General features: G+C 68.8%; 2 protein-coding genes across 5 annotated transcripts in view; one reads left to right on the forward strand and one right to left on the reverse strand.

Moving 5' to 3' along the window:
• On the forward strand, nt 1-4,193 carry CCNQ (cyclin Q). 3 transcript variants are annotated; one of them, XM_064503468.1, is made up of 6 exons: nt 1-112; nt 362-529; nt 757-943; nt 1,618-1,750; nt 2,661-2,882; nt 3,409-3,972. In XM_064503468.1, exons 2-6 carry the CDS (start codon nt 373-375, stop codon nt 3,544-3,546), a joined length of 837 nt encoding a protein of 278 aa, XP_064359538.1. In that variant the 5' UTR covers nt 1-112; nt 362-372; the 3' UTR covers nt 3,547-3,972. The 3 variants fall into 3 exon arrangements, with proteins under 3 accessions (XP_064359538.1, XP_064359540.1, XP_064359539.1); XM_064503469.1 differs by lacking the exon at nt 1-112 and adding an exon at nt 141-248 and having other exon boundaries at nt 3,409-4,193; XM_064503470.1 differs by lacking the exon at nt 2,661-2,882.
• ATP2B3 (ATPase plasma membrane Ca2+ transporting 3) overlaps nt 3,968-26,233 on the reverse strand; it is a 24,801-nt gene continuing 2,535 nt past the window's right edge. The window contains exons 2-22 of one of the 2 annotated variants that reach the window (XM_064503467.1): nt 24,504-24,675; nt 23,258-23,471; nt 22,131-22,328; nt 20,972-21,229; nt 20,760-20,885; nt 20,542-20,667; nt 19,565-19,606; nt 19,291-19,455; nt 18,847-19,061; nt 17,936-18,178; nt 16,802-17,043; nt 15,798-16,032; nt 14,919-15,098; nt 13,404-13,491; nt 12,514-12,620; nt 11,084-11,275; nt 10,174-10,387; nt 9,737-9,948; nt 7,765-7,872; nt 7,022-7,195; nt 3,968-4,828 (exon numbers count right to left, since the gene is read on the reverse strand). In XM_064503467.1, coding sequence (XP_064359537.1) covers nt 4,586-4,828; nt 7,022-7,195; nt 7,765-7,872; nt 9,737-9,948; nt 10,174-10,387; nt 11,084-11,275; nt 12,514-12,620; nt 13,404-13,491; nt 14,919-15,098; nt 15,798-16,032; nt 16,802-17,043; nt 17,936-18,178; nt 18,847-19,061; nt 19,291-19,455; nt 19,565-19,606; nt 20,542-20,667; nt 20,760-20,885; nt 20,972-21,229; nt 22,131-22,328; nt 23,258-23,459 — 3,570 coding nt within the window. In that variant the 5' untranslated portion in view covers nt 23,460-23,471; nt 24,504-24,675 and the 3' untranslated portion in view covers nt 3,968-4,585. Of the gene's footprint in view, nt 4,829-7,021; nt 7,196-7,764; nt 7,873-9,736; nt 9,949-10,173; nt 10,388-11,083; nt 11,276-12,513; nt 12,621-13,403; nt 13,492-14,918; nt 15,099-15,797; nt 16,033-16,801; nt 17,044-17,935; nt 18,179-18,846; nt 19,062-19,290; nt 19,456-19,564; nt 19,607-20,541; nt 20,668-20,759; nt 20,886-20,971; nt 21,230-22,130; nt 22,329-23,257; nt 23,475-24,503; nt 24,676-26,233 lie in introns of those variants that run through there. The other variant, XM_064503466.1, reaches the window with a different exon arrangement.

Below are 26,233 nucleotides of genomic sequence, written 5' to 3' on the forward strand. Positions count from 1 at the left end.
CCGCGCCTGCGCGGGAGGCGGGGCCCGCGGGAGGTTCCGCCCCCCGGAAGCGCGCGCCGGGGCCGCCGCCGCGCAGCGCCGCCGCATCCGGGTCCCCGCGGCCGCCGACGGGGTGAGGGTCACGTGGGGAGCCGCGCGGGGGTGACGTCACGGCCGCGGCTGGCTCCGTCGCTTGGCAACGGGGGCGGGGGGGGCCGGGGCGTGACGTCATTATCGAGAGAAGGAGCGTTACCGCGGGCAGCGATTTGGTATGCCATGCTGCATGACGTCACTGCCGCGCAGCAGTCGCCCCGCGTGACGTCACTGCCCCGCGGCGGCAGGGGATGGGGCGCGGTGTCAGAACCACGTCGCTCCTCCCCAGGACCAGCCGTGATGACGTCATCGGGCGGGGGGCAGCTGCGCTTGCTGAGGGCGGCCGCCGATGATGTCACGCCCGCCCCTGCTGACGTCACGCCCCCCGCCGAAACGGCGCCGGCCAGGGCCGAGGCCCGGATGCACTTGCGAGTCGCCCGCTTCATCATGGAGGCCGGTAAGGGAGCCGCGGGCTGTGACGTCGCCGCTGTGACATCATCACCATGATGTCAGCGCTGGCTGCGGCGGGGCGGGGGAGGCCGCGGAGGGGGCCGCAGCGGCGCCGCAGTGGCCTGGGGCTGCCAGCGACGTCACGGCACGGCTGACGACATCACGGCGCGGCCGATGATGTCATGGCACGGCTGGCGACGTCACGGCGCGGCTGCTGACGTCACGGCCGCGCAGGGGTGAAGCTGGGGCTGGGCTCGGTGCCGCTGGCCACGGCCTGCGCCGCCTACCACCGCTTCGCGGGCGCCGTGGGGCCGGGCGCCCCCTACGACCCCCACCTGGTGGCCGCCGCCGCCCTCTTCCTCGCCGGCAAGGCCGAAGGGCAGCCGCTGCGGGCCCGCGACGTCCTCAACGTCGCCCACAGGTACCCCCGACCCGCCCGGGGCGCCCCAGAACGCCCCCGCCCCACACGTACCCCCGACCCGCCCGGGGCGCCCCAAAACGCCCCCGCCCCCCCGAGCCCCACGGCACCACCCAAAACCCCCTCTGGGCACCCCCGAGCCCACCCGGGGTGCCCCCATACCCCCAAAGCACCGCAAAATATCCATCTGGCACCCCAAAACTGCTCCGGGGTGCCCCAATACCCCCCATAGCACCCCAAAATCCTCTCCTGGCACCCGAAAACCCCTCCGGGGTGCCCCAATATCCCCCAAAGTACCCCAAAATCTCATCTTGGCACCCCGAAATTCCTCCGAGGTGACCCAATACCCCCACATCACCCCAAAACTCCTCTGGGGTGCCCCAGTACCCCCCAAGGCACCCCAAAACTCCTCCTGGCACCCCAAAACCTCTCTGGGGTACCCCAAAACCCCCCCGCGCACCTCTAGACCCCCTGGGCCCCCCCCCCAGCCCCCCCCTTACCTCTCCCAGGACACCCCAAATCCCCCCCCGGGCACCCCTAGACCCCCTGGGGCCCCCCGAAGTCCCCCCCAGATGCCCCTTTACCCCTCAGGGCGCCCCAAATCCCCCCCGGGACACCCTGGCTGACCCCGGAGCCCCCCCCCGGTGCCCCCACCCGCTGCCCCGCGCCCCCCCCAGGTGCCTGCACCCCGGGCAGCCCCCCCCGGGGCTCGACGGGGGCTTCTGGGCGCTGCGCGACAGCCTGGTGCAGTGCGAGCTGCTGCTGCTGCGTGTGCTGCGCTTCCGCGTCGCCGTCCCCCACCCCCACAAGGTGAGACCCCCCCCCAAACGGGCCCCCCCACCCCGAGCACCCCCAGGGGTCTCTGCCCAAATCCAGGGGCCCTGGGGACACCCAGGGACCCCCCCCCATGACCCCGGGAGCAATCATGGGACCCCCCCCACAACCCTGTGGACCCCGTGGGCCCCCCCAACAACCCCAGGGACCCTGAGGAGCCCCATGCCCCCCCCCCACGACCCCAGGGACCCCCAAGGATCCCCCCGTGACCCCAGGGACCCCCATAGCCCCCCCACGGCCCCCTCCCATGACCCCAGGGACATTGGGGACCTCCATGGACCCCCCCCATGACCCTCAGGACCCCCGTGGACCCCCACCACCACCCCACAGAGCCCCCCACAACCCCAGGGACCCTGGGGACCCCATGGAAACCCCCCCTCACCCCGGGGACCCCCCATGGGCCCCCCCCACAACCTCAGGGACCCTGGAGACCCCCATGGGACCCCCCCATAACCCTTGGGACCCCCATGGGCCCCCCCACAACCCCCAGGACCCTTGGGCCCCCCCCATGAACCCAGAGCCCTTGGGGACCCCCATGGGACCCCCCCCATAACCCCTTGGACCCTTGGGACCCCCATGGGGCCCCCCCCACAACCCTTGGGACCCCCATGGGCCCCCCCCATAACCCCTTGGACCCTTGGGACCCCCATGGGGCCCCCCCCATGAACCCAGAGCTCTTGGGGACCCCCATGGGACCCCCCCCACAACCCTTGGGACCCCCATGGGCCCCCCCCATAACCCCTTGGACCCTTGGGAACCCCATGGGGCCCCCCCATGACCACAGAGCCCTTGGGGACCCCATGGGACCCCCCAGTCACCCTGGGGACCCCCCCTCAGCCCCCAAGATGGGGGGGCCTGGGTCCCTGACCCCCCCGCCCCCCCGCAGTACCTGCTGCACTACCTGCTGGCGCTGGGGCGCTGGGGCCGGCGGGGGGGCTGGGGGCACCCGCGGGTGCCGGGGGCGGCCTGGGCGCTGCTGCGGGACGGGGCGGCGGGGGGGCTGGGGCTGCGCCACCCCCCCCAGCACCTGGCCGCCGCCGCCCTCCACCTGGGCCTGGCCCTCTGCGGCCGCCCGCCCCCCCCCGGCGCCCCCCCCCGCTGGTGGCAGGTCAGTGGGGACGGGGGGGGGGGTCGTTGGGGGGCATAAATGGGGAGGGGCAATTGGGGGTAATGGGGGGGCAATAAGGGAGGGCAGTTAAAGGCGGTAATGGGGATGGGGGCAATTGGGAGGGGGAGGGAATGGGGGGTGGGGGGCAACGGGGAGCAGAGTAATTGGGGAGGGGGTAATTAGGGTGGGGGGCAATTGGGGGCAATAGGAGATGGGGCAATTAAAGGGTGGGGGCAATTGGGTGGGGGCAGTTAAAGGGGTTACGGGGATGGGAGGCAACTGGGGTAATTGGGGAGGGGGCAATTAGGGAAGGGGGTACGGGGCAATAAGGGAGGGGGTAATTGGGGGGGCAATTGGGGAGGGGGCAATTGGGGAGGGGGGAATGAGTGCAGGGCCAATTGGGGGGCAATTAGGGAGGGGGGAATGGGGGGAGATGGGGCAATTGCATGGGGGCAGTTGGGGCAACGGGGAGGGGGGCAATCGGGGGGGGGGGCGCCCCCGGCCCGGCCCCACGCTGCCCCCCCAGGTGCTGAGCCCCTCGCTGGGGCCGGAGGAGCTGGAGCAGATTGTGCGGGAGCTGCTGGAGCTCTACAGCCTCGACGCCGAGGTGGGGGGCGCCCCCCCCGCGCCCCCGCCGCGCCCGCCGGACACCCCCGCCGACTGACGGACAGGCGGACGCAGCGACTGACCGAGGTACACCCCAGCACAGGCACCGGCCGGGGTGAGTGACGGACCCGCGGACGCTGCGATGGACTGACAGACCCCAGGACTGACAGGCGGACACGGGGAGAGACCCACAGACCCCGGGATGGACCCTCGGACTGACTGACGGACCCCAGGACCGACTGACGGACCCCAGGGCTGACACACGGACACCGGGATGGACCCTGGGACCGACTGACAGACCCCAGGACGAACCCAGGACCGACTGACGGACCCCAGGACCGACTGACGCATCAGGCCAGCAGGACCGACTGACCGAGACACCCGGACGGACACTGCCGGCCCCGCGGACGGACACACAGACATTCCCCCCCGCCCCCCCCCCCCCCCCCATTAAAGCGGGGCCCCGGCGCCTCGTGACGTCGCGTGTTCTGTAACATGTTTAATAACCGCCCGAGCCGCGGCCCCGTGCCGGGGCACACGCGTGTGCGAGGGGCGGCTGCCCGCGGGGGGGGGGGAACGCGTTGCACACGCGTGTGCCCAGTCTCTTGCACGCAGCGCTCCCCCCCCGGGGGGGGGGGTCACACGCGTGCGTCCCGGCTCGTGCGAGGCCCCCCCCCCCCTTAATAAATAATTACATACATTAAACCAGAATAAATTAAAATCTCCCCCCATCCCACCCCCCCCAGTGCCTCCTGCCCCCCCCCTGCTGCCCTGGGTGCCACCGGGGGGGGGGGGCCGATGAGGGGGGTAATTAGGGGGGTTAATTAGGGCCCCCCCCAGCAGATAAACATGGCTTTATTGTCAGGGCCCCCCCGCCCCCCCATGGGCACCCGGGGGAGAGCCCAGGCGTCCGGGTGCCCCCCCATCCCCTTGGGGGGGGTGGTCGTACAGCGCTGTACCCCCCCTCCGCTCTGTCCGTCCATGCAGAAACGGGGGCCCAGGCGTCCGAGGTGGGGGGGGTGGCAGCGAAGGTCCCAGGCGTCCGAGCCCCTTCCGTGGTGGTGGGGGGGGGGGGGGAAGGACCCAGGCGTCCGGTGTTAGAGCGAGGTCTCCAGGCTGTGGAGGTGGGGGGGGCCGGGGGGGCCCCGGCGTCCGAGGGGGTGGTTGTTGTTGCGGTTGGGGGGGGCCTCGCTCTCGGCGTCGGTGTCGTCGATGAGGGGGATGTCGCGGGTGTCGCCGAAGAGCAGCTCGGGGGGGGCCCCGAAGGGGGGGCCGGGCCGGGGCTCGGGGCGCGGGGGGGCCCCAGCCAGCGAGCTACGGAAGGCCCTCACCACCCGCATCTGGGGGGGGGACACGGGGGTCAGCGGGGGCCCAGGCGTTCGGGCGCCCCCGCTGACCCTCCCCCCCCAGCCAACATCCCAGGGGGCCCAGGCGTCCGGGTACCCCCCATTCCCCCCCCCCAGGGACCCAGGTGTCCCCCCCCCAGGGAAGGGGGAGAAGGGAAGGGGGAAAAGGGAAGATGGGGGGGGAAAGGGAAGATGGGGGGGGAAAGGGAAGATGGGGGGGGAAAGAGAGGGAAGATGAGGAGGAAGAGGGAGGTTTTGGGGAGGAGGAAAATGGGGGTCAGGGAATGGCCCCCTCCCCAAAGGAGCAGAGCGGAGGGGGGTGGCAGGGGGGGTTGGGGGGACCATGAGGTGTCGGGGAGGGGGAATTTGGGGGGGGGTGTCCATGGGGGGGTCCCTAGGGGGGAGCCCTGGGGGGGCCATATGGGGTCCGGAGGGGGGTTGGGGAGTCCTTGGGGGTCCTGGGGAGCTTGAGGGGGTACCTGGAGGTCTAGGGGAGCCCTAGAAGGGTCCCTGGGGGGGTTGGCGAGTCCCTGGGGGGGTCCTGGGGGGGGTTAGTGAGTCCCTGGGGGGGTCCTGGGGGTCCCGGGGGGGGGGTTAGGGGCCCTATGGGGTCCCAGGGGGGTTGGCGAGTCCCTGGGGGGGTCCTGCGGGGGGGCTAGTGAGTCACTGGGGGGTCCTGGGGGGGGTTAGGGGCCCTATGGGGTCCCCGGGGGGGCTGGCAAGTCCCTGGGGGGGTCCTGGGGGGGTCAGGGTCCCTATGGGGTCCCGGGGGGGTTGGCGAGTCCCTGGGGGGGTCCTGGGGGGGTTAGGGTCCCTATGGGGTCCCCAGGGGGGTTGGCAAGTCCCTGGGGGGTCCTGGGGGGATGTTAGGGTCCCTATGGGGTCCCGGGGGAGGGTTGGCGAGTCCCTGGGGGGGTCCTGGGGGGGGGTTAGGGTCTGTATGGGGTCCCCAGGGGGGGTTGGCGAGTCCCTGGGGGGTCCGGGGGGGGGTTAGGGTCCCTATTGGGTCCCCAGGGGGGCTGGTGAGTCCCTGGGGGGGGTCCTGGGGGGGGGGTTAGTGAGTCCCTGGGGGGTCCTGGGGGGGGTTAGGGGCCCTATGGGGTCCCGGGGGGGGGGTGGTGAGTCCCTGAGGGGTCCTGGGGGGGGGTCAGGGTCCCTAGGGGGTCCCCGGGGGGGGACTCACGGGCGGGGGTCCCGGGGGCGCCGGTGCCCCCCTCCTGCAGGTGGCTGAGGACGGACGAGCGGCGCCGCGCGGCCCCCTGAAAGGAGCCGCTTCTCTTGAAGGTGCCGACTACGGCCATCTGCGGGAGAGAGAGACACGTGAGCGGCCGCGCGGCGCCGGGGCGCAGCGGGCGCCGGGGCAAAAACGGGGGGCCGGGGGCAAAAACGGGGGGTCCTGGGGCAAAAACGGGGGGTCCTGGGGCAAAAACAGGGGGAGCTGGGGGCAAAAATGGGGGGCTGGGGGGCAAAAATGGGGGGTCCTGGGGGCAAACACGAGGTGTCCTAGGGGTGAAATAGGGGTCTGGGGGCAAAATGTGGGGTCCTGGGTGCAAACACGAGGTGTCCTAGGGGTGAAACAGGGTCCTGGTGGCAAAACGGGGGGGGGGTCCCAGTGTGGAGGGCAAAATGACCAAAGGGTCAGAGATCAAGGGTCAGGCGTGGCCCTAGGGTCAGAGGGGAGGGGTCAGGGGTGCCCACGGGGTCAGAGGTCAGGGTCAGAGAGGTCCATGGGGTCAAGGGCGAAGGGTCAGGGAGTTCCATGAGGTCAAAGGAGGGCAAAGGGTCAGAGGTGAAGGGTCGGGGGGTCAGGGAGGTCCAGAGGGTCAGGGGTGAAGGGTCAGGGGGATCCAAAGGGTCAGGGGGTCAGGGAGACGCAGAGGGTCAGAGGTGAAGGGTCAAGGGGTCCCCAGGGTCAGGGGTGAAGGGTCGGGGAGTTCTGTAAGGTCAAAGGTTGGGTCAGGGGGATCCAAAGGGTCAGGGGTGAAGGGTCAGGGGGCCCTCAGGGTCAGAGGTGAAAGGTCAGGGAGGTCCAGAGGGTCAGAGATGAAGGGTCAGGGGGGTCCCTAGGGTCAGGGGTAAAGGGTCAGGGGGATCCAGAGGGTCAAGGGTCGGGGGGTAAGGGGGGTCCCTAGGGTCAGAGGTGAAGGTCAGGGGGGGTCGGGGGTCAGGGGTCGGGGGTCAGCCCACCTGGGTCTGGATGCGGTTGAGGCCGCGCACCCAGAGCACCTGGCCGCGGCGCAGCTCCCGCTCGGCGAGGTCGATCTCCTCCTCCTCCTCGTCGGCGCCCGCCGGCTCGGGGGCCGGCGGCCCCGCCACCGCCCCGGGGCACCGCAGCCGGCCCCCGGGCACCCAGGCCATCACCTGCCCCGCAACGAGCCCCCCGGCCCGCCCCCCGCGTTAACCACCGCCTCCTTCACGAGCTCCCCCCCCCCCCGCCCCGCCGCCCCCCAGAACCGGCCCCGGGGCAGCCCCTAACGCGGGGAACGGGGGTGACGAGGTTAGGGGGGTGACGAGGTTAGGGGGGTGACAGCCCCATAGGGTTAACGGGGCCAGGCACCAAGGGGTTAATGGGGCAGCTTCCCCCCCCCCCCCCCCAGCACCCTTGGGGTTGGGGGTCCCCGGACACCTGGGTCCCCAGTATGGGGGGGTTTTGGGGTGCCTGGACACCAGGGTCCCCAGTATGGGGGGGTTTCAGGGTGCCTGGACACCAGGGTCCCCAACATGGAGGGGTTTCGGGGTGGCCGGATACCTGGGTTCCCAGTATGGGGGTTTGGGGGTCCCCAGACGCCTGGGTCCCCAATATGGGGGGTTTTGGGGTGCCTGGACACCAGGCTCCCCCCTATAGGGGGTTTACGGGGTGCCCGGACGCCAGGGCCCCTGGGATGGGGGGAGGTTGGGGTTGCCCGGACGCCGGGGCCCCCGGTACGCACCTGCCCCCAGACGAGCTCGCCGACCCCCACGAAGAGGCACCACAGCCACTGCTCGGCGCTGAGGGGGGAGCAGCTGAAGGGCTTCCCCCCAAACTGCACGATGACGATCTGGGGGGGGGGACGGACACCGCCGGGGGGGGGGTCAGAGGGGTCCCGGCCCCCCTGCCGGTGCTCCCCGGGGGGGTGACGGGGTCCCTATGGGGAGCTGGGGGTCCTCGTGGGGAGCTGGGGGTCCCTGCAGGGAGCTGGGGGGGTCCCGTAGGGTCCTCGTGGGGCAGTATGTGGGGAGCTGGGGGTCCCTGTGGGTGCTGGGGGGCTCTATGGGGTCCCCATGGGGAGCTGGGGGTCCCATAGGGTACTTGTGGGGTGATATGTGGGGAGCTGGGGGTCTCCATGGGTGCTGGGGGGGCTCTATGGGGTCCCCGTGGGGAGCTGGGGGTCCCATAGGGTACTTGTGGGGTGATATGTGGGGAGCTGGGGGTCTTCAGGGGTGCTGGGGGGGTCCCATAGGGTCCCCTTGGCTCCTGGGGGTCCTCTATAGAGTCCCTGTGGGGCGATACATGGGGACCTGGGGGGACCTGGGGGTCCCTGGGGGTCCCCAGGGGGTCCCCATGGGTGCTGGGGAGGGTCCTGTAGGGCCCCTGGGGGTCCTATAGGGTCCCACAGCATCCCTGTGGGGCAGTATGTGGGGAGCTGAGGGTCCCCATGAGAGCCGGGAGTCCCCATAGGTGTTGAGGGGGTCCCACAAGGTCCCTGTGGGCGCTGGGGGGTCCCATAGGGTCCCTGTGGGGCGATATGTGGGGAGCTCGGGGTCCCTATGGGCGCTGGGGGGGGCCCGTAGGGTCCTTGTGGGCAATACGTGGGGAGCTGGGGGTCCCCGGGGGTCCTGGGCATCCCCACAGGGTCCCCCATGGGGCGCTGGGGGTCCCCGGGGGTCCTGGGCATCCCCATAGGGTCCCCCATGGGGCGCTGGGGGTCCCCGTGGGGCCCCCATGGGGAGCTGCGCATCTCCACAGGGTCCTCATGGGACAAGAGGGGCCTTATGGGGAGCTGGAAGTCCCCATGGGGGGATAGGGTCCCCATGGGGTGCTGGAGGATGCCATAGGGTGCCACGGTCCCCGTGAGGTCCCCATAGGCAGCTGGGGGTCCCCACGGGGAGCAGACGGGGGTCCCTATAGGGTGCCAGAAGATGGGGAGGGTCCCCATGGCCCCCCATGGCCCACCTGGATGGCGAAGGCGCCCAGGACGATGGAGCAGAAGATGGGGTTGTCGGGGGTCCCCGGGGGGCCCCTCGGTGTCTGGATGTCCCCAAGGGGTCCCTGTGGGTCCCCCTGCTGTGTCCGGTGTCCCCATGGGTCACCTCCGCGCCTGGGGGTCCCCGAGGGTCCCCGTGGCCCACCTGGACGGCAAAGGTGCCCCGGATGATGGAGAAGAAGACGGGGTCCCCGTGGGTCCCCTCCGTGTCCAGGTTTCCCCGTGGGTCCCCCCAGCCTCCCCACAAGTTCTCCCCACAGCCCACCTGGATGACGAAGGTGCCCAGGACGATGGAGAAGACAGTGGGGTCTCCATGGAGAGCTGTGGTCCCCACGGGTCCCCTCTGTGTCTTGGGGGTCCCTGGAGGTCCCCGTGGATCCCCTCCGTGTCTGGGGGTCCCTGGGGGTCCCTACAGGTCCCCCAGACCTCCCCACAGCCCACCTGGGTGACGAAGGCGCCCAGGACGATGGAGAAGACAATGGGGCCTCCATGGAGAGCTGAGGTCTCTGTGGGTCCCCTCTGTGCCTGGGGGTCCCTATGGGTCCCCTCTGTGTCTTGGGGGTCCCCGTGGGTCCCCCGACCTCCCCGTGGCCCACCTGGATGGCAAAGGTGGCCAGGATGATGGAGAAGACGACGGGGTCCCCACGGGTCTCCCCCACCGGGTGTCTGGGCACCCCCCCCGGGTCCCCCTGGCCCCCCAGAGCCTGCCGCGGCCCACCTGGATGGCGAAGGTGCCCAGGACGATGGAGCAGAAGATGGGGTTGGCGAAGATGCCGTCAAAGACGTTCCTCTCGCCGTGGATCTTGCGGGCGTTGATCTCGTTGAAGAGCTGCATCATGACGAAGGTGTTGAAGATGATGGTGTAGTGCTCCGAGGGCGGCGAGTGCAGGGGGGCGTTGCGCCCGCTGTCGATGTCGAAGAAGACCTCCCCTGCCGCGGGGGCCGGGGCCACGTCAGCCGGCGGGGGGGGGGGGACGCCCTCCCCGTCAGCCACGGGACGGGGCACCCCCCTGGGGACACGGCCACACGCTGCGGTCCCCCAAGCGGGACGCGAGGCCCGCGGGTCCTCCCCGGGTCGGGGACCGCGCGCCGTGGGCCTCCTTCCCCGCGGCGCGTCCTCCCCCGGCGCGGCCGCCCCGGCCCGGGACCGCGTACCCACAAAGAGGAGGGTGAAGATGATGACGAGCTGGTAGGCGGCGTGGCCCAGGATGTTCTTCATCATGGTGCGGGAGATGAGGGGCTTGTTGCGCCCGTAGGGCTTCCGCAGCAGCAGGGCCTCCGTGGGCGGCTCGGTGGCCAGCGCCAGCGAGGCGAAGGTGTCCATGATGAGGTTGACCCAGAGCATCTGCACGGCCTTCAGGGGCGAGTCCTGTGCGGGGCAAGGGACGGCGTCCACCGCTCTGTCCCCCCGAGGGCCTCCTGCGCCAGCCCTCCACCACCACCCACCAGCTTGTCCGTCCGTCCCTCTGTCCATCCATCCGCCAACCCACCCTTCTCTGTCCATCCACCCAGCCGCTAACCCATCCACCCGTCTCTCCATCCCTCCACAAACCCTGTTTGTCCCTCTACTCGTCCATTCCTCCATCCATCCAACCCATCTCTCCACGCAGTTATCCGTCCCTCCGTCCCCCCTTCAAGCCATCCTCCCACCCAACACCATCCATCTCTCCATCTACCAACCCACCCGTCCATCTCTCCGTCCATCTCACAACCTGTTCCTCTCCATCCAACTATCCACTGTTCAACTCATGCATGCCTTCCTCCGTTTGTCCATCCATCCCTTCATCCATTTGTCCATCCATCCCTTCATCCAAGCCATCCATCTTTCCATCCAAACCATCCACTTCTCCATCCTTTCCTTCTCTCCACCCACCCCATCCTTCTCTCCATCCACCTCTCCACCTGCCAACCTATCCCTCCGCCCACCAACCTGCCCGCCCCTCCACCCATCTCTCAACCCGTCTACCTGCCGACCCCTCCCTCCCTCCGTCTCTCTCCCTCCATCCGCCCACCCGTCCGTCCCCCCACCCGCCCCACGGCGCTCAGGCCTGTCCCCGCGCCCCACCTGGGTGATGCAGGCCCCGGTGAAGGCCACGATGACGGCCACCACGTTGACGGTGAGCTGGAACTGGAGGAACTTGGAGATGCTGTCGTAGACGTTGCGGCCCCACATCACCGCCTTGACGATGCTCGAGAAGTTGTCGTCCGTCAGGATGATGTCGGACGCCTCCTTCGCCACGTCCGTCCCCGCGATGCCCTGGGGAGCCGGGCGTCACCGCGGGGGCCCCCCCTCCCGAGGCTGTGGGGCACCCCCAGAAGGAGAAAGGGGGTCCCAGGGGGTGACCCCAGGACGGGGACAGCGGGAGGGCCCCCGAGGAGGGCACGGAGGTCTCCGAGGTCCCCTGAGGCAGAAATGGGGGTCCTCAGGGGACCTGAGCTGGGGACGGGGGGTGATGGGGGCTCCGGGGGGCCCCCAAGATGGGGAGGGAAGGAATGTGGGGGTCTGAGGGTCCCCCAAGATGGGGATGGGAGAAGCTGGGGGTCCCCAAGATGGGGAGGGAAGGAATTTGGGGGTCCGAGGGTCCCCCAAGATGGGGATGGGAGAAGCTGGGGGTCCCCGAGATGGGGAGGGAAGGAATTTGGGGGTCCGAGGGTCCCCCAAGATGGGGATGGGAGAAGCTGGGGGTCCCCGAGATGGGGAGGGAAGGAATTTGGGGGTCCGAGGGTCCCCCAAGATGGGGATGGGAGAAGCTGGGGGTCCCTGAGACGGGGAGGGAAGGAATGTGGGGGTCCGAGGGTCCCCCAAGATGGGGATGGGAGAAGCTGGGGGTCCCCGAGATGGGGAGGGAAGGAATTTGGGGGTCCGAGGGTCCCCCAAGATGGGGATGGGAGAAGCTGGGGGTCCCCAAGATGGGGAGGGAAGGAATGTGGGGGTCCGAGGGTCCCCCAAGATGGGGATGGGAGAAGCTGGGGGTCCCCGAGATGGGGAGGGAAGGAATGTGGGGGTCCGAGGGTCCCCCAAGATGGGGATGGGAGAAGCTGGGGGTCCCCAAGATGGGGAGGGAAGGAATGTGGGGGTCCGAGGGTCCCCCAAGATGGGGATGGGAGAAGCTGGGGGTCCCCGAGATGGGGAGGGAAGGAATTTGGGGGTCCGAGGGTCCCCCAAGATGGGGATGGGAGAAGCTGGGGGTCCCCAAGATGGGGAGGGAAGGAATGTGGGGGTCCGAGGGTCCCCCAAGATGGGGATGGGAGAAGCTGGGGGTCCCCGAGATGGGGAGGGAAGGAATGTGGGGGTCTGAGGGTCCCCCAAGATGGGGATGGGAGAAGCTGGGTCCCCAAGACAGGGATGGAGACAACCTGGAAAAACGGGACAGGAATGAGGGGCTCCTCCAAGGACGGAGGATCTGGGGGTCCCGTGGCCCCGCTGTGGGGGGGGGGGGACCGGGGGGAGGGATTTGGGGGTCCCCGCGGCCCCGTTCTGGGGGGGGTCGTTACCATGGCGAAGCCCACGTCTGCCTTCTTGAGCGCGGGGCCGTCGTTGGTGCCGTCCCCGGTGACGGCCACCACCTGGCGCTGGTCCCCGATGGTGCTGTCGATGATCCCTGGGGACAGGGGGGCGGTGGGGACCCCGCGCCCCCCCCCTTGGCCCCCCCCCAACGCCTTGCACCCCCTCCAGCCACCCCTGCGCCCCCCAAACCTCCAGCACCCCCCAAACCCCCCTCTGACACCCCACGGCCCACATACCCGCCCTGCACCTACCTTGCACCTCAATTATCCCCCCAAATACCCCCTAGATACCCCCCCGCACCCTAAATCACCCCCAACATCCCCCCTGCAGCCCAGATACCCCCTTACAACCCCCAGGTACCCACCTGGCACCCCAAATACCCCGCAGTTCCCCCCTGCACCCCCTAGATACCCCCCTGCACCCCAAATACCCCACAATTCCCCCCTGCACCACAAATAGCCCCCCAGAACCCAAAGATACCCCCTTGCACCCCAAATACCCCCTTGCAACCTCCAGGTACCTGCTCTGCCCCCTGCATCCCCTAAGTACCCCCTTGCACCCCCCGAGTACCCCCTTGCACCCCCCGAGTACCCCTTTGCAACCCCCAATTGCCCCCTTGCACCCCCAGATATCCACCTTGCACCCCAAACACCCCACAAATCCCCCACACACCCTAAATACCCCCTTGCAACCCCCAGATACCGGCTTTGCACCCCAAATCCCCCCCTGCACCCCCTAGATACCCTCTTGCACCCCAAATGCCCCCCTGCACCCCCTAGATCCCCCCTCGCACCCCAAATGCCCCCCAGACCCCCCCTCACCCCCCCGAACGCCCCCCAGACCCCCCCTCGCCCCCCCAACGCCCCCCGCGCCCCACCTTTGACCAGGGTGTGCTTGTCGGTGGGCGACGAGCGTGCCAGGACCCGCAGCTTGGGCCAGACCTTGTCGAGGCGCTCCTGCTCGATCTGGGGGGCGCGGGGGGGGCTGAGCCCCCGCCGGGCCCCGCCCTGCCCCCCCCCCCGGGCGTGGGGCAGCCCCCCGGCCGTGCCGCGGGGGCCGGGGCTCCCAGCTCCTCCCAGCGCCCTCCCAGTATCTCCCCGCCCTGCGCGTCGCGGATGGGCCAGGTGAAGTCCTTCCCCCCCACCCCGGTTTCTCCCAGTGCCCCATCCCAGTATCCCCCAGTCCCTCCCAGTGCCCTGTCCCAGTCCCCCCAGTCCCTCCCAGTGCCCGCTCCCACTGCCCCACCAGTCCCTCCCAGTGCCCCATCCATGTGCCCCATCCCAGTTGTCCCCAGTCTACCCCAGTACCCCATCCCATTCCCCCCAGCCCCTCCCAGTTTCCCTCCAGTCCATCCCAGTTGCTGCCCCCATCTCACCTCTTCCTTTTCATTGCAGATAAAACCAGTTAAACTCCTTCTCCCCAGTCCATCCCAGTACCCACCCCTGTTCCCTCCCAGTCTATCCCAGTACCTGGTCCCGTTCCCCCCCAGTCCCTCCCAGTCCCCCCCATCTCACCCTTTCCTTCTCATTGCAGATATACTGGTGAAACGCCTTCCCCAGCAGTCCATCCCAGTTCCTCCCAGTCCCTCCCAGTCTCCTCCAGTCCCCCCCCAGTGCCCCCCAACACCTCCCAGTGCCCCCCAGCGCCCCGGCCCACCTCGCCCTTCTCGTTGCGGATGCGCCGGTTGAACTCCTCCCCCTCCCAGTGCCTCCCAGTGCCTCCCAGTGCCCCCCAGCGCCCCGGCCCACCTCGCCCTTCTCGTTGCGGATGCGCCGGTTGAACTCCTCCCCCTCCCAGTGCCTCCCAGCGCCTCCCAGTGCCCCCCAGCGCCCCGGCCCACCTCGCCCTTCTCGTTGCGGATGCGCCGGTTGAACTCCTCCCCCTCCCAGTGCCTCCCAGTGCCTCCCAGTGCCCCCCAGCGCCCCGGCCCACCTCGCCCTTCTCGTTGCGGATGCGCCGGTTGAACTCCTTGCCCTCCCAGTGCCTCCCAGTGCCTCCCAGTGCCCCGGCCCACCTCGCCCTTCTCGTTGCGGATGCGCCGGTTGAACTCCTTGCCCTCCCAGTGCCTCCCAGTGCCCCCCAGCGCCCCGGCCCACCTCGCCCTTCTCGTTGCGGATGCGCCGGTTGAACTCCTTGCCCTCCCAGTGCCTCCCAGTGCCTCCCAGTGCCCCGGCCCACCTCGCCCTTCTCGTTGCGGATGCGCCGGTTGAACTCCTCCCCCTCCCAGTGCCTCCCAGTGCCTCCCAGTGCCTCCCAGTGCCCCGGCCCACCTCGCCCTTCTCGTTGCGGATGCGCCGGTTGAACTCCTCCCCCTCCCAGTGCCTCCCAGTGCCTCCCAGTGCCTCCCAGTGCCTCCCAGTGCCTCCCAGTGCCTCCCAGTGCCCCGGCCCACCTCGCCCTTCTCGTTGCGGATGCGCCGGTTGAACTCCTTGCCCTCCAGGCAGAGCCAGTCCTCGCCGGCCGGCAGGATGCCGCACTTGGCCGCGATGGCCCGCGCCGTGTTCAGGTTGTCCCCCGTCACCATCCGCACGGTGATCCCGGCGCGCTGGCACTTGCGGATCGCCTCGGGCACCTGCGCCGGCGTCCCCCGTGTCCCCGAGGTCGCCCACGTCCCCCCCATGTGCCCCACGTCCCCTCCGATGTGCCCCGTGTCCCCAACGTCCCCCATATCTCCCCAATGTCCCTCATATCTCAATGTGCCCTATATCTCCCCAACATGCCCCACATCTCCCCAACGTCCCCCATATCTCCCCAACGTGCCCCCTGTCCCCAATGTCCCACATAGCTCCCCAACGTCCCTCATGTCCCCAACGTGCCCCATATCTCCCCGACATGCCCCATGTCTCCCCAGTGTCCCTCATGTCTCCCCAACGTCCCTCATGTCTCCCCAACGTCCCTCATGTCTCCCCAACGTGCCCCATGTCCCCATCAACCCCCACATCCCCAATGTCCCCCATATCTCCCCAACGTGCCCCATGTCCCCAACGTGCCCCATATTTCAACATGTCCCAGGTCCACAACGTCCCCCATCTCCCCAATGTCCCCCCATGTCTCCATGTCCCCAATGTCCCCAAATCTCCAACATCTCCCATATCCCATGTCCCCTGCGTCCCCATGTCCCCAACATCCCCCATATCTCCCCAACATCTCCAACTTCCCCCACATCCCCCCTGCGTGCCCTGGGTCCCCATGTCTCCCACGTCCCCAACGTCCCCCATATCCCCCCACGTCCCCAACACCCCCCACGTGCCCTGCATCCCCCCGTCCCCACCTCGGGGCGCACGGGGTCCTCGATGCCCACCACGGCGATGCAGGTGAGCTCACCCACCACGGCGGCCTCGTCCTCCCAGGGGGGCTCGGGGGCCGCCGGGAAGTCGCGGAAGGCCAGCACGAGCGTGCGCAGCCCCGCCGCCGCCATGGGCTCCACCACCTTGCGCACCACGTCCTCCCGGTCCCGCGGCCCGAAGGCCCGCGCCTCCCCGCCGCCCCCCAGGATGGCGCAGCACCTGCGGGGGGGGACGGGGGGGGGGACACACCCGGCCCCGTGGGCCATCAGCGCCCGCCGCCGGCGCCCCGGGGTGCTTTCGGGGGGTGAACGGGACCCCCCCTTGCTCCTGCACCTCCGCAGGAGGCTCCTTGCGGGGTGTCTCCATCCCCGTGGGGTCCCCAGGGTGTCCCCAGGGGTGGTTTTGGGGTGCTGGGGACCCCCCCTTGCCTGCTCAGGAGGTTCTCGGAGGCCCCTTGCAGGGGGTCCCCAAGTTTCTCCATCCCCGTGGTGTCCCCAGGGGTGGTTTCGGGGTGCTGGGGACCCCTCTCACCTGCCCAGGAGGCTCTCGGAGGCCCTTTCCTGGGGGTCCCCAAGTGTGTCCATCCCCAGGGTGTCCCCAGGGTGGTTTTGGGGTGCTGGGGACCCCTCTCACCTGCTCAGGAGGCTCTTGGAGGTCCCTTGCAGGGGGTCCCCAAGTGTGTCCGTCCCCAGGGTGTCCCCAGGGGTGGTTTTGGGGTGCCCTCACGTGCTCAGGAGGCTCTCAGAGTCCCCTTGCAGGGGGTCCCCAAGTTTCTCCCTCCCCGTGGTGTCCCCAGGGGTGGTTTTGGGGTGCTGGGGACCCCTCTCGCCTGCCCAGGAGGCTCTCGGAGGCCCTTTCCTGGGGGTCCCCAAGTGTGTCCGTCCCCAGGGTGTCCCCAGGGGTGGTTCTGGGGTGCCAGGACCCCCCTCTCCCGCAGAGGAGGACCTCGGAGGCCCCTCGCCCGCGTCCCCGCCGCGCCCCGGCTCACTTGCGCAGGAGGATTTCGGAGGCGCCCTTGCTGTAGAGGCGGAAGCCGCCGGCGGGCAGCCGGGTGACGGTGCTCATGGACTTGCGCACCGAGTTGAAGGTGTAGACCTTGTGCAGCCGCTCCTCGGGCACCTGGGCCCGCACCGCCTCGTAGTCGCGCCGCAGCGCCAGCACCAGCCCCAGCAGCGCGCACTCCGTCTTGTTGCCCACCTGCCGCGGCAGCCCCCCGGCCGACTCGGGGGGCTGGGTATGGGGCAGGAGGGGCAGAGAAGGGCCGTTAGGGGCAGGCGGCAGATGGAGGTGGTACGGGGGGCCGGGGGGGTCTCACTGCCCCCCCCCCCAGGGTCACAAGCCCTCCCAGGGGGTCTCAACCTCACCCAGAGGGTCACAAGGGACCCCCAAAGGGTCTCGGAGCCTCTCCAAGGGTCTCAAGGGCCACCCAGAGGGGTCTCGAGGGCCACCAAAAGGGTCTCAAGCCCGTCCACATGTCTCCGAAGGGTCTCAAGAGCCCCCCAAGGGGATATCAGACCCCTCCAGGGGTCTCAAGGAGCCCCTGAGGGGTCCCAAGACCCCCAAGGGTCTCAAGGGCCCTTGGAGGAGTCTCAAGGGCCACCCAGAAGGGCTTCAAACCCTCCCAAGGGGTCTCAACCCTCCCAAGGGGTCTCAAGGGCCACCTCAGGGGTCTCAAGCCCATCCAAGGGGTCTCAAGGGCCGTCTCAAGGGTCTCAAGCCCATCCACATGTCTCCGAAGGGTCTCAAGAGCCCCCCAAGGGGATATCAGCCCCCTCCAGGGGTCTCAAGGAGCCCCCGAGGGTCTCAAGAGCCCTCTAAGGGGTCTCAAAGCCCCCCTCAAAGGGGTCTCGAGGGGTCTCAAGACCCCCAAGGGTCTCAAGGGCCCTTGGAGGAGTCTCAAGGGCCACCCAGAAGGGCTTCAAACCCTCCCAAGGGGTCTCAACCCTCCCAAGGGGTCTCAAGGGCCACCTCGGGGTTCTCAAGCCCATCCAAGGGTCTCAAAGCCCCCCCGGAGGGGTCTCAAGCCCCCGCTTTGTGTCTTTCCAGCCCCCCGGCCGTCTCCAGGCCACCCCCTCTCGAGGCTCCGGGGGTGCCCGGGGTGCCCCCAAGGTCCCCGGCTCACCAGGATCTTGGTGGTGTAGGCGCTGTTGATGGCGATGGCCTGGACGAGGAGGTCGAGGGTGCGGGGGGCGATGCTGGCGGGGTCGGGGGGGGCGCGGAAGTGCGTGTCGCCCACGAAGGCCTGCACCACCGTCATGCGGTTGGTGGTGAGCGTCCCCGTCTTGTCGGAGCAGATGGCCGTGGCGTTGCCCATGGTCTCGCAGGCGTCCAGGTGCCGCACCAGGTTGTTGTCCCGCATCATTTTCTAGGGAAGGACGGAGGGAAGGATGGAGGGATAGATGGAGGGATAGATGGACCGACAGTCACAGGCACGGAGAAACAGACGGATGGACAGATCGGCTTGTAGGACAGACAAAAGGACGGAGAAATAAGTGGACGGACAGCCGGAGCAATGGAGAGATGGACGGATGGATAGAGAAGCTTGGAGGAAAGACAGAAGAATGAAAAATAGATGGGCGGACAGCCAGAGGGATGGAGGACCAGATGGATGGACAGCCAAGCTCAGACAGTCGGATGGAGGAATAGGCGGATGGATGGATGACTGAGGACACACAGATGGAGAGATGGGTGGATGGACAACCTTGGAGAATGGACAAACAGAGGGATGGAGAAATGGACAGATGACCTTGGAGAAGAGGCAGATGGAGAAATGGAGAAGAAGATGGACAAACTTGGAGAACAGAGAAAAGGACTGAGGAACGGGTGGATGGACAGTCAGAGAGACGGAGGAATGGATGGACAGAGATGAGCCCAGAGAATGGGCAGATGGAGGGATGGAGAGATGGACGGACAGATGAGCTCACAGGACAGGCAGATGGAGGATGAGATGGATGGATGGATGAGGACAGAGGAAGAGTTGGAGGACCAGACGGCGGGGGACGCGTGGCGGGACGGGGGTCAGCGGGGACTGACCTTGACGGAGTAGGCGAGGGAGATGGTGACGGCCAGCGGCAGCCCCTCGGGGACGGCCACCACGAGGACGGTGACGCCGATGATGAAGAACTTGACCCAGTACTGGACGTAGACGGGGGTGCACTCAGCCAGCCAGGCCCGGCCCTCCACCACGAAGGTCTCGATGACGAAGTACAGCACCAGGATGATCACCGTCACCGCCGACATCACCAGCCCTGCCGCACAGCGCGCCCTCAGGCACCCGCCGGGGGACCCAGGTGTCCGGGGAACCCGGCACCCCCCCCTAAAGCACCAGGAGATCCCTTCACGAGGGCCTCCGGCCTCCACGGGACCTGGGGATCCCCCCAACGAGGGTCCTGGGCGTCCAGGGGATTCGGGGAACCCTCCGCGGGAAGGTCTCGCCTGCCCGCTTGCCCCGGGGACCCAGGCGTCCGGGCCGCCCACCTGCCTTGCCGATCTGCACGGCCAGCTTGGTGAGTTTGCCCTGCAGCACCGACTTCTCCTTCTTGGGGCCGCTGCTCCGCTTCCGCTCCCGCTCGTCCACGTCCCCCCCCTCGGCGCTCTTCAGCGGCTGCATCTCCATGGCCACCGCCCCGTCCTGCTTCTTGGCTGCGGACACCCACACGGCCCCGTCGGCGGAGGACCCAGGCGTCCGGGCGGGCTCCGCCCCGCGCGCCCCGATCGCCCCCCGCCCCGGGGACCCCGGCGTCCGGCGTACCTTTGTTCTGGATGTTCTCCACGGCCCCGTCCTGCGGTTTCCCTGCGGCAGAAGGACGGACGACGCCGACATCAGACAGGACGAGACACGAGGGGGGAGGACGGGGACCAGGGCCCCCTCCCACCTCCTTATCCGCTCGGGCCGGGGGCTCATCTGGAGTCGCTCCGGATTGCGGAGGCTCATCCGGAGTCGCTCCGGCTCCCATAACCCACCCAGACCCCCTTCAATCTCGGATCCGCCTCAAGTCAACCTGGAGTCGATCTAGAGGAGGAGGAGTCAAGGCTGGAGGAAGGTCTGGGCTCCATCCGGAGTCACTCTGGGTTAAGGTGATCCGGGCCAGGCGGCCAGGAAAAAGGACTCAAGCCGGAGTCAATGCGGAGTCGCTCCGGATGGAAACGGGGCAGGCCTGAGGGCCTGGAGCCCATTCGGATTAAGGAGAGCGGCGTTGGGTGGCCAAAGCTCGCCTGGAGCCAAGCCAGAGCCAACGTGGAATCGCTCCGGACAGGAGCAACCCAGGCCCAGGTGTCCGAGTCACTCCGGACTGGAAGAAGGTCTCGGGTCTCCCCAGACTCGATCCAGAGTCGCTCCGGACTGAAGCTGGTCAGGGCCGGACACTTGAGACCCCCCGGAGTGACTCCACGCTGGAGAAGATCCCGGCTGGGTGGCCAGAGCCCATCTGGAGACACTCCGGAGTCATTCCGGATTGAGGGTGATCACACCTGGATGACCTCAGCTCATCCGGAGTCAACCTGGAGTCACTCCGGGTTGGGACAGGACCCGGATGGGTGTTTGAAGCCCAACCGAGATCAATCCAAAGTCAACGTGGAGTCACTCCGGATCGGGAAAGGACCGAAAGCTCCAGCTCAGACGGCCGCGTGGGACCCCGGGGACACGAGGGGATGGAGCCGAGAGGGAAGGCCACACACGACGGGGACGGAGGGACGTCGCGGGGACGCACGGAGGGACAGGCAACCTACCTTTCTTCTCCTTCTTCTCCTCCTCCTCCCCGCCAGCGCCCAGCAGGGTGAAGATGATGCCGGTCTGCGAGTTGACCCCCACGGCCGTCACCACCATCTTCCCCGAGCCCTCCATGACGTGGGTGCCTGCGCGGGGCGGGGCGGGGCGGGGGGACAGCGAGGGGTCACGGCCGGGCCCCCGGGCCGCCCGGACGCCTGGGCCCGCCGCCCCGGCTCACCCGAGAGCAGCATGGGGTCCTTGTCGACCGCCTTGCGGACGTGGTCGGACTCCCCCGTCAGCGCGCTCTCGTCGATCTTCAGGTCGTTGCCTTGGATGAGGATGCCGTCAGCCGGGAGCAGGTCGCCTGCGAGGGGGGCGGGCGGGCGGCGTCACCCCGAGGGGGACGTCGCCCCGGCGCGCCCGTCACCCCGGCGTCGGGGCGGCACTCACCGTACTTGACCTGGGCCACGTCGCCCACCACGAGCTCAGCCACGGGCACCTGGAGCTGGCGGCCGTGGCGCACGACGGCGAAGCGCTGCTCCTGCTCGATGCGGCTCTGCAGCCCCCGGAACTGGCGCTCCTTGCTCCAGTCGTTGAAGGCGGTGACCAGGACCACGCAGGCCACCGAGAGCAGGATGGCCGCCCCCTCGATCCAGCCCGCCTCCGCCTCGCCCTCGTCCTCCGCGCCCCCCGACACGTGGCCGCAGGCTGCGGGGCCGCGGGATGCCGTCAGCCCGGGGCGCCACGGGGCCGCGTGCAGGCGCGGGGGGACGGAGGCCATGTGGGACGCGGAAACGGGGTGGGACGGGGACAACGTGGGACGTGGAAAGGGGGTGGGATGGGGACACGGGGACAGGGTGAGACCCGGGGACAGGGACATGGGGGGATGTGGGGAGAGGGGACGTGGGGGACATGGAGAGAGGGTGAGATGGGGACACGGGGATGGGGTGAGATCGAGGGACAGGGATGCAGGGGACATGGGGACAGGGAGACACTGGACAACAGGGACACCGGGATGGGGTGAAATGGGGACACGGGACAGGGTGAGACTAGGGGACGGGGACACAAAGGACACGGCAGGCTGAGGACGTGGAGGTGGGACAAGACGAAGGGACTGGGACACAGGGGACTTGGCAGGATGGGGACAGGGGGAGGGGACAAGACTGAGGGATGGGGACACGGGGGACATGGTGGGATGGGGACAGGGGGAGGGGACAAGACTGAGGGATGGGGACACAGGGGACATGGTGGGATGGGGACAGGGGGAGGGGACAAGACTGAGGGATGGGGACACGGGGGACATGGTGGGATGGGGACAGGGGGAGGGGACAAGACTGAGGGATGGGGACACGGGGGACATGGTGGGATGGGGACGCGGGGGGAGACCAGAGCATGAGGACACCAAGGACACGGTGGGTTGGGGACACGGACACAGGGACAGGATGACACCAAGGGATGGGGACACAGGGGACATGGCAGGATGGGAGCATGGGGATGGGACAAGACTGAGGGACTGGGACACGGGGGACGTGGTGGGATGGGGACGCGGGGAGAGGGGGCAGGGCCCGGGGCGTCCCCCTCCCTTTCCCGGCCCCCCGACGTCCCCCACCTTCGGTGTCGCCGCTGGGGGGGGCGTAGAAGGAGAGCCCCAGGGAGACGACGGCGGCCACCTCGAGGATGATGAGGGTGACGTCCTGCAGCGCCTCCCACACCAGCTCCGCGAAGGTCTTGGGGCGCTTCGGGGGGATCCAGTTCTGGCCGAAGACCTGGCGGCGCCGCTCCAGCTCCGCCGCCCCCTCCGCCAGCCCTGGGGAGCGGGGGGCGCACCCGGACGCCTGGGTCCCCCCGGCGCGCGCCCCCCCCCCCCCCCACGCCTGCCGCCCTGCCCCGCACGCCCGGACACCTGGATCCCTTGGGGGAGGGGGGCAGGGAGGGCTCTGGGATGTGGGGGGCGTTAAGGGGTCCCTACCCGGATGCCTGGGTCCCGGGGGGACATGGAGGTCCCGGGGGCGGGGGGACACGGAGGTCCCAGAGGGGGACATGGAGGTCCCTGGGGATGTCCCCACCCGGACGCCGGGGTCCTTGGGGGACATGGAGGTCCCTGGGGGTGACCCCACTCAGACACCAGGGTCCCTGGGGGACATGGAGGTCCCTGGGGGTGTCCCCACCCAGACGCCAGGGTCCCTGGGGGACATGGAGGTCCCTGGGGGTGTCCCCACCCGGACGCCACGGTCCCTGGGGGACATGGAGGTCCCTGGGGATGTCCCCACTCAGACACCAGGGTCCCTGGGGGACATGGAGGTCCCTGGGGGTGTCCCCACCCAGACGCCAGGGTCCCTGGGGGACATGGAGGTCCCTGAGGTGTCCCCACCCAGACACCAGAGTCCCTGGGGGACACAGGGGTCCCTGGGGGTGTCCCCACACGGACACTGGGGTCCCTGGGGGACACGGGGGTCCATGGAGCTGTCCCCACCTGGACACAGAGGTCCCTGGGGGTGTCCCCACCCAGGCAGCAGGGTCCCTGGGGGACACAGAGGTCCCTGGGGGTGTCCCCACCCAGACGCCAGGGTCCCTGGGGGACACAGAGGTCCCTGGGGGTGTCCCCATCCAGACGCCAGGGTCCCTGGGGGACACGGAGGTCCCCGAGGTGTCCCCACCCAGACACCGGAGCCGCTGGGGGACACGGGGGTCCCCGAGGTGTCCCCGCCCGGACGCCGGGGCCCGCTCGGCCCGTACCTTCAGTGGGGGAGGTCTTGAGGCGGCGGCAGAGCCCGTGGACGTCCCCGTAGGCCTCCTGGAGCTTGAGCAGGGCCTCGGCGCCGCGCAGCTCCATGAGCGCCCGCAGCTCCGGCAGCGAGCAGCCGAACCCCCCCCCGGGGCAGGGCTCCCGCCGGCCCCGGGCCCCGGCGTCCCCCGCGCTGTTGGCCAGGTCCCCCATGGCAGCGGCGGCCTGCGGCGATGGGCACACGGCTTGGGGACGGCGCTGGGGACACGGGGTTGGCGGTGGGGACACGGGACGTGGCTCGGGGACAGCGCTGGGGACGTGGGGTTGGTGGTGGGGACACGGGACGTGGCGTGGGGACACGGGACGTGGCGTGGGGACACGGGACGTGGCGTGGGGACACGGGACGTGGCGTGGGGACAGGGCTGAGGACATGGAGTCAGTGGTGGAGACACAGGACATGGCTTGGGGACAGCGCTGGGGACATGGAATCAGTGGTGGGGACACAGGACATGGCGTGGGGACACGGGACATCGCTTGGGGACAGCGCTGGGGATGTGGAATCGGTGGTGGGGACATGGGACATGGCGTGGGGACAGCGCTGGGGACATGTGGTCAGTGGTGAGGACATGGCACATGGCATGAGAACATGGCACATGGCTTGGGGACAGCAATGGGGACACAGGGACAGCTCGGGGACACCATTGTAGACATAGGACCTGGCTTGGGAACAGCACTGGGGACATGGGGCTGCTGGTGGGGACGTAGGACACGGCTTGGGGGCAGCACTGGTGACATGAGACATGGCTTGGGGACAGCACTGGGGACATGGGGCTACTGCTAGAGACACAGGACAGAGCTTGGGGACAACGTTGTAGACACAGGACCTGGCTTGGGGACAGTGCTGGGGACGTGGGACCACTGGTGGGGACACGGGACATGGCTTGGGGACAGCACTGGAGATGTGGCGCTGGTGGTGGGGACACGGGACATGGCTTGGGGACAGCGTTGGGGACGTGGGACATGGCTTGGGGATGTGGGACATGGCTTGGGGACAGCACTGAGGACGTGTGGTTGGTGGTGGGGACACAGGACCTGGCTTGGGGACAGTGCTGGGGACGTGGGACCACTGGTGGGGACACGGGACATGGCTTGGGGACAGCGCTGGAGATGTGGCGCTGGTGGTGGGGACACGGGACCTGGCTTGGGGACACGGGACCTGGCTTGGGGACACTGTCGGGGGCTTGGGGGGGGTCTCACCTGCTCAGCGGTGACGGCGGCGGTGGCGGTGACGGTGGCGGCGGCCGGGGGGGGTCATGCCGGGGGGCCCCCCCTCGCTGGTCGCGCACCCCCGCGGGGGGGGCAGGCCATGGACGGGCGCCGGGGGGCCGGGGGGGGTCAGGGGCTGCCGCCCCCCGAGCCCGGGCCACACCTGGGGGCGGCGGCGGCACCACGGTTCCCCCAGTGCTCCCAGTACCACCAGTCGCGCCCAGTCACCCCCAGTGCTCCCAGTAACTCCCATTAACTCCCAGGCCCCCCAGTTACCTCAGAAACTCCCAGTCCCCCCAGTCAATCCCAGTCCCCTCAGAAACTACCAGTTCTCCCAGTGCTCCCAGTCACTGCCAGTCCCCTCAGAAACTCCCAGTCACTCCCAGTGCTCCCAGTCAACCTCAGTCCCCTCAGAAACTACCAGTTCCCCCAGTTTCCCCAGTGCTCCCAGTCAATCCCAGTTCTCTTAGAAGCTCCCAGTCCCTCTCTGTTACCTCAGAAACTCCCAGTCACTCCCAGTCTCTCCCAGTTCCCTCAGTCCCCCACCAGTTACCTCAGAAACTCCCAGTCTCCCTAGTGCTCCCAGTTACCTCAGAAACTCCCAGTGCTCCCCATGTTCCACTTAATTCCCAGTTTCCTCGGAAACTCCCAGTTGCTCCCAGTCTCCTCAGTTACCTCAGAAATTGTCAGTCCCTCCAGTGCTCCCAGTCACTCCCAGTTACCTCAGAAACTCCCAGTCCCCCCAGTGCTCCCAGTCACTGCCAGTCACCTCAGAAACTCCCAGTCCCCCCAGTGCTCCCAGTCACCTCAGAAACTCCCAGTCCCCCCAGTGCTCCCAGTCGCTGCCAGTCACCTCAGAAACTCCCAGTTCCCCCAGTGCTCCCAGTCACTGCCAGTCACCTCAGAAACTCCCAGTTCCCCCAGTGCTCCCAGTCACTGCCAGTCACCTCAGAAACTCCCAGTCCCCCCAGTGCTCCCAGTCACTCCCAGTTACCTCAGAAACTCCCAGTCCCCCCAGTGCTCCCAGTCACTGCCAGTCACCTCAGAAACTCCCAGTCCCCCCAGTGCTCCCAGTCACCTCAGAAACTCCCAGTCCCCCCAGTGCTCCCAGTTGCTGCCAGTCACCTCAGAAACTCCCAGTTCCCCCAGTGCTCCCAGTCGCTGCCAGTCACCTCAGAAACTCCCAGTCCCCCCAGTGCTCCCAGTCACCTCAGAAACTCCCAGTCCCCCCAGTGCTCCCAGTCACTCCCAGTTACCTCAGAAACTCCCAGTTCCCCCAGTGCTCCCAGTCACTGCCAGTCACCTCAGAAACTCCCAGTCCCCCCAGTGCTCCCAGTCGCTGCCAGTCACCTCAGAAACTCCCAGTCCCCCCAGTGCTCCCAGTCACCTCAGAAACTCCCAGTCCCCCCAGTGCTCCCAGTCGCTGCCAGTCACCTCAGAAACTCCCAGTTCCCCCAGTGCTCCCAGTCACTGCCAGTCACCTCAGAAACTCCCAGTTCCCCCAGTGCTCCCAGTCACTGCCAGTCACCTCAGAAACTCCCAGTCCCCCCAGTGCTCCCAGTCACTCCCAGTTACCTCAGAAACTCCCAGTCCCCCCAGTTGCTTCCAGTCACCTCAGAAACTCCCAGTTCCCCCAGTGCTCCCAGTCACCTCAGAAACTCCCAGTCCCCCCAGTGCTCCCAGTCGCTGCCAGTCACCTCAGAAACTCCCAGTCCCCCCAG

This window comes from Dromaius novaehollandiae, chromosome 37 (assembly GCF_036370855.1).
Source record: "Dromaius novaehollandiae isolate bDroNov1 chromosome 37, bDroNov1.hap1, whole genome shotgun sequence".
Taxonomy (NCBI): domain Eukaryota; kingdom Metazoa; phylum Chordata; class Aves; order Casuariiformes; family Dromaiidae; genus Dromaius; species Dromaius novaehollandiae.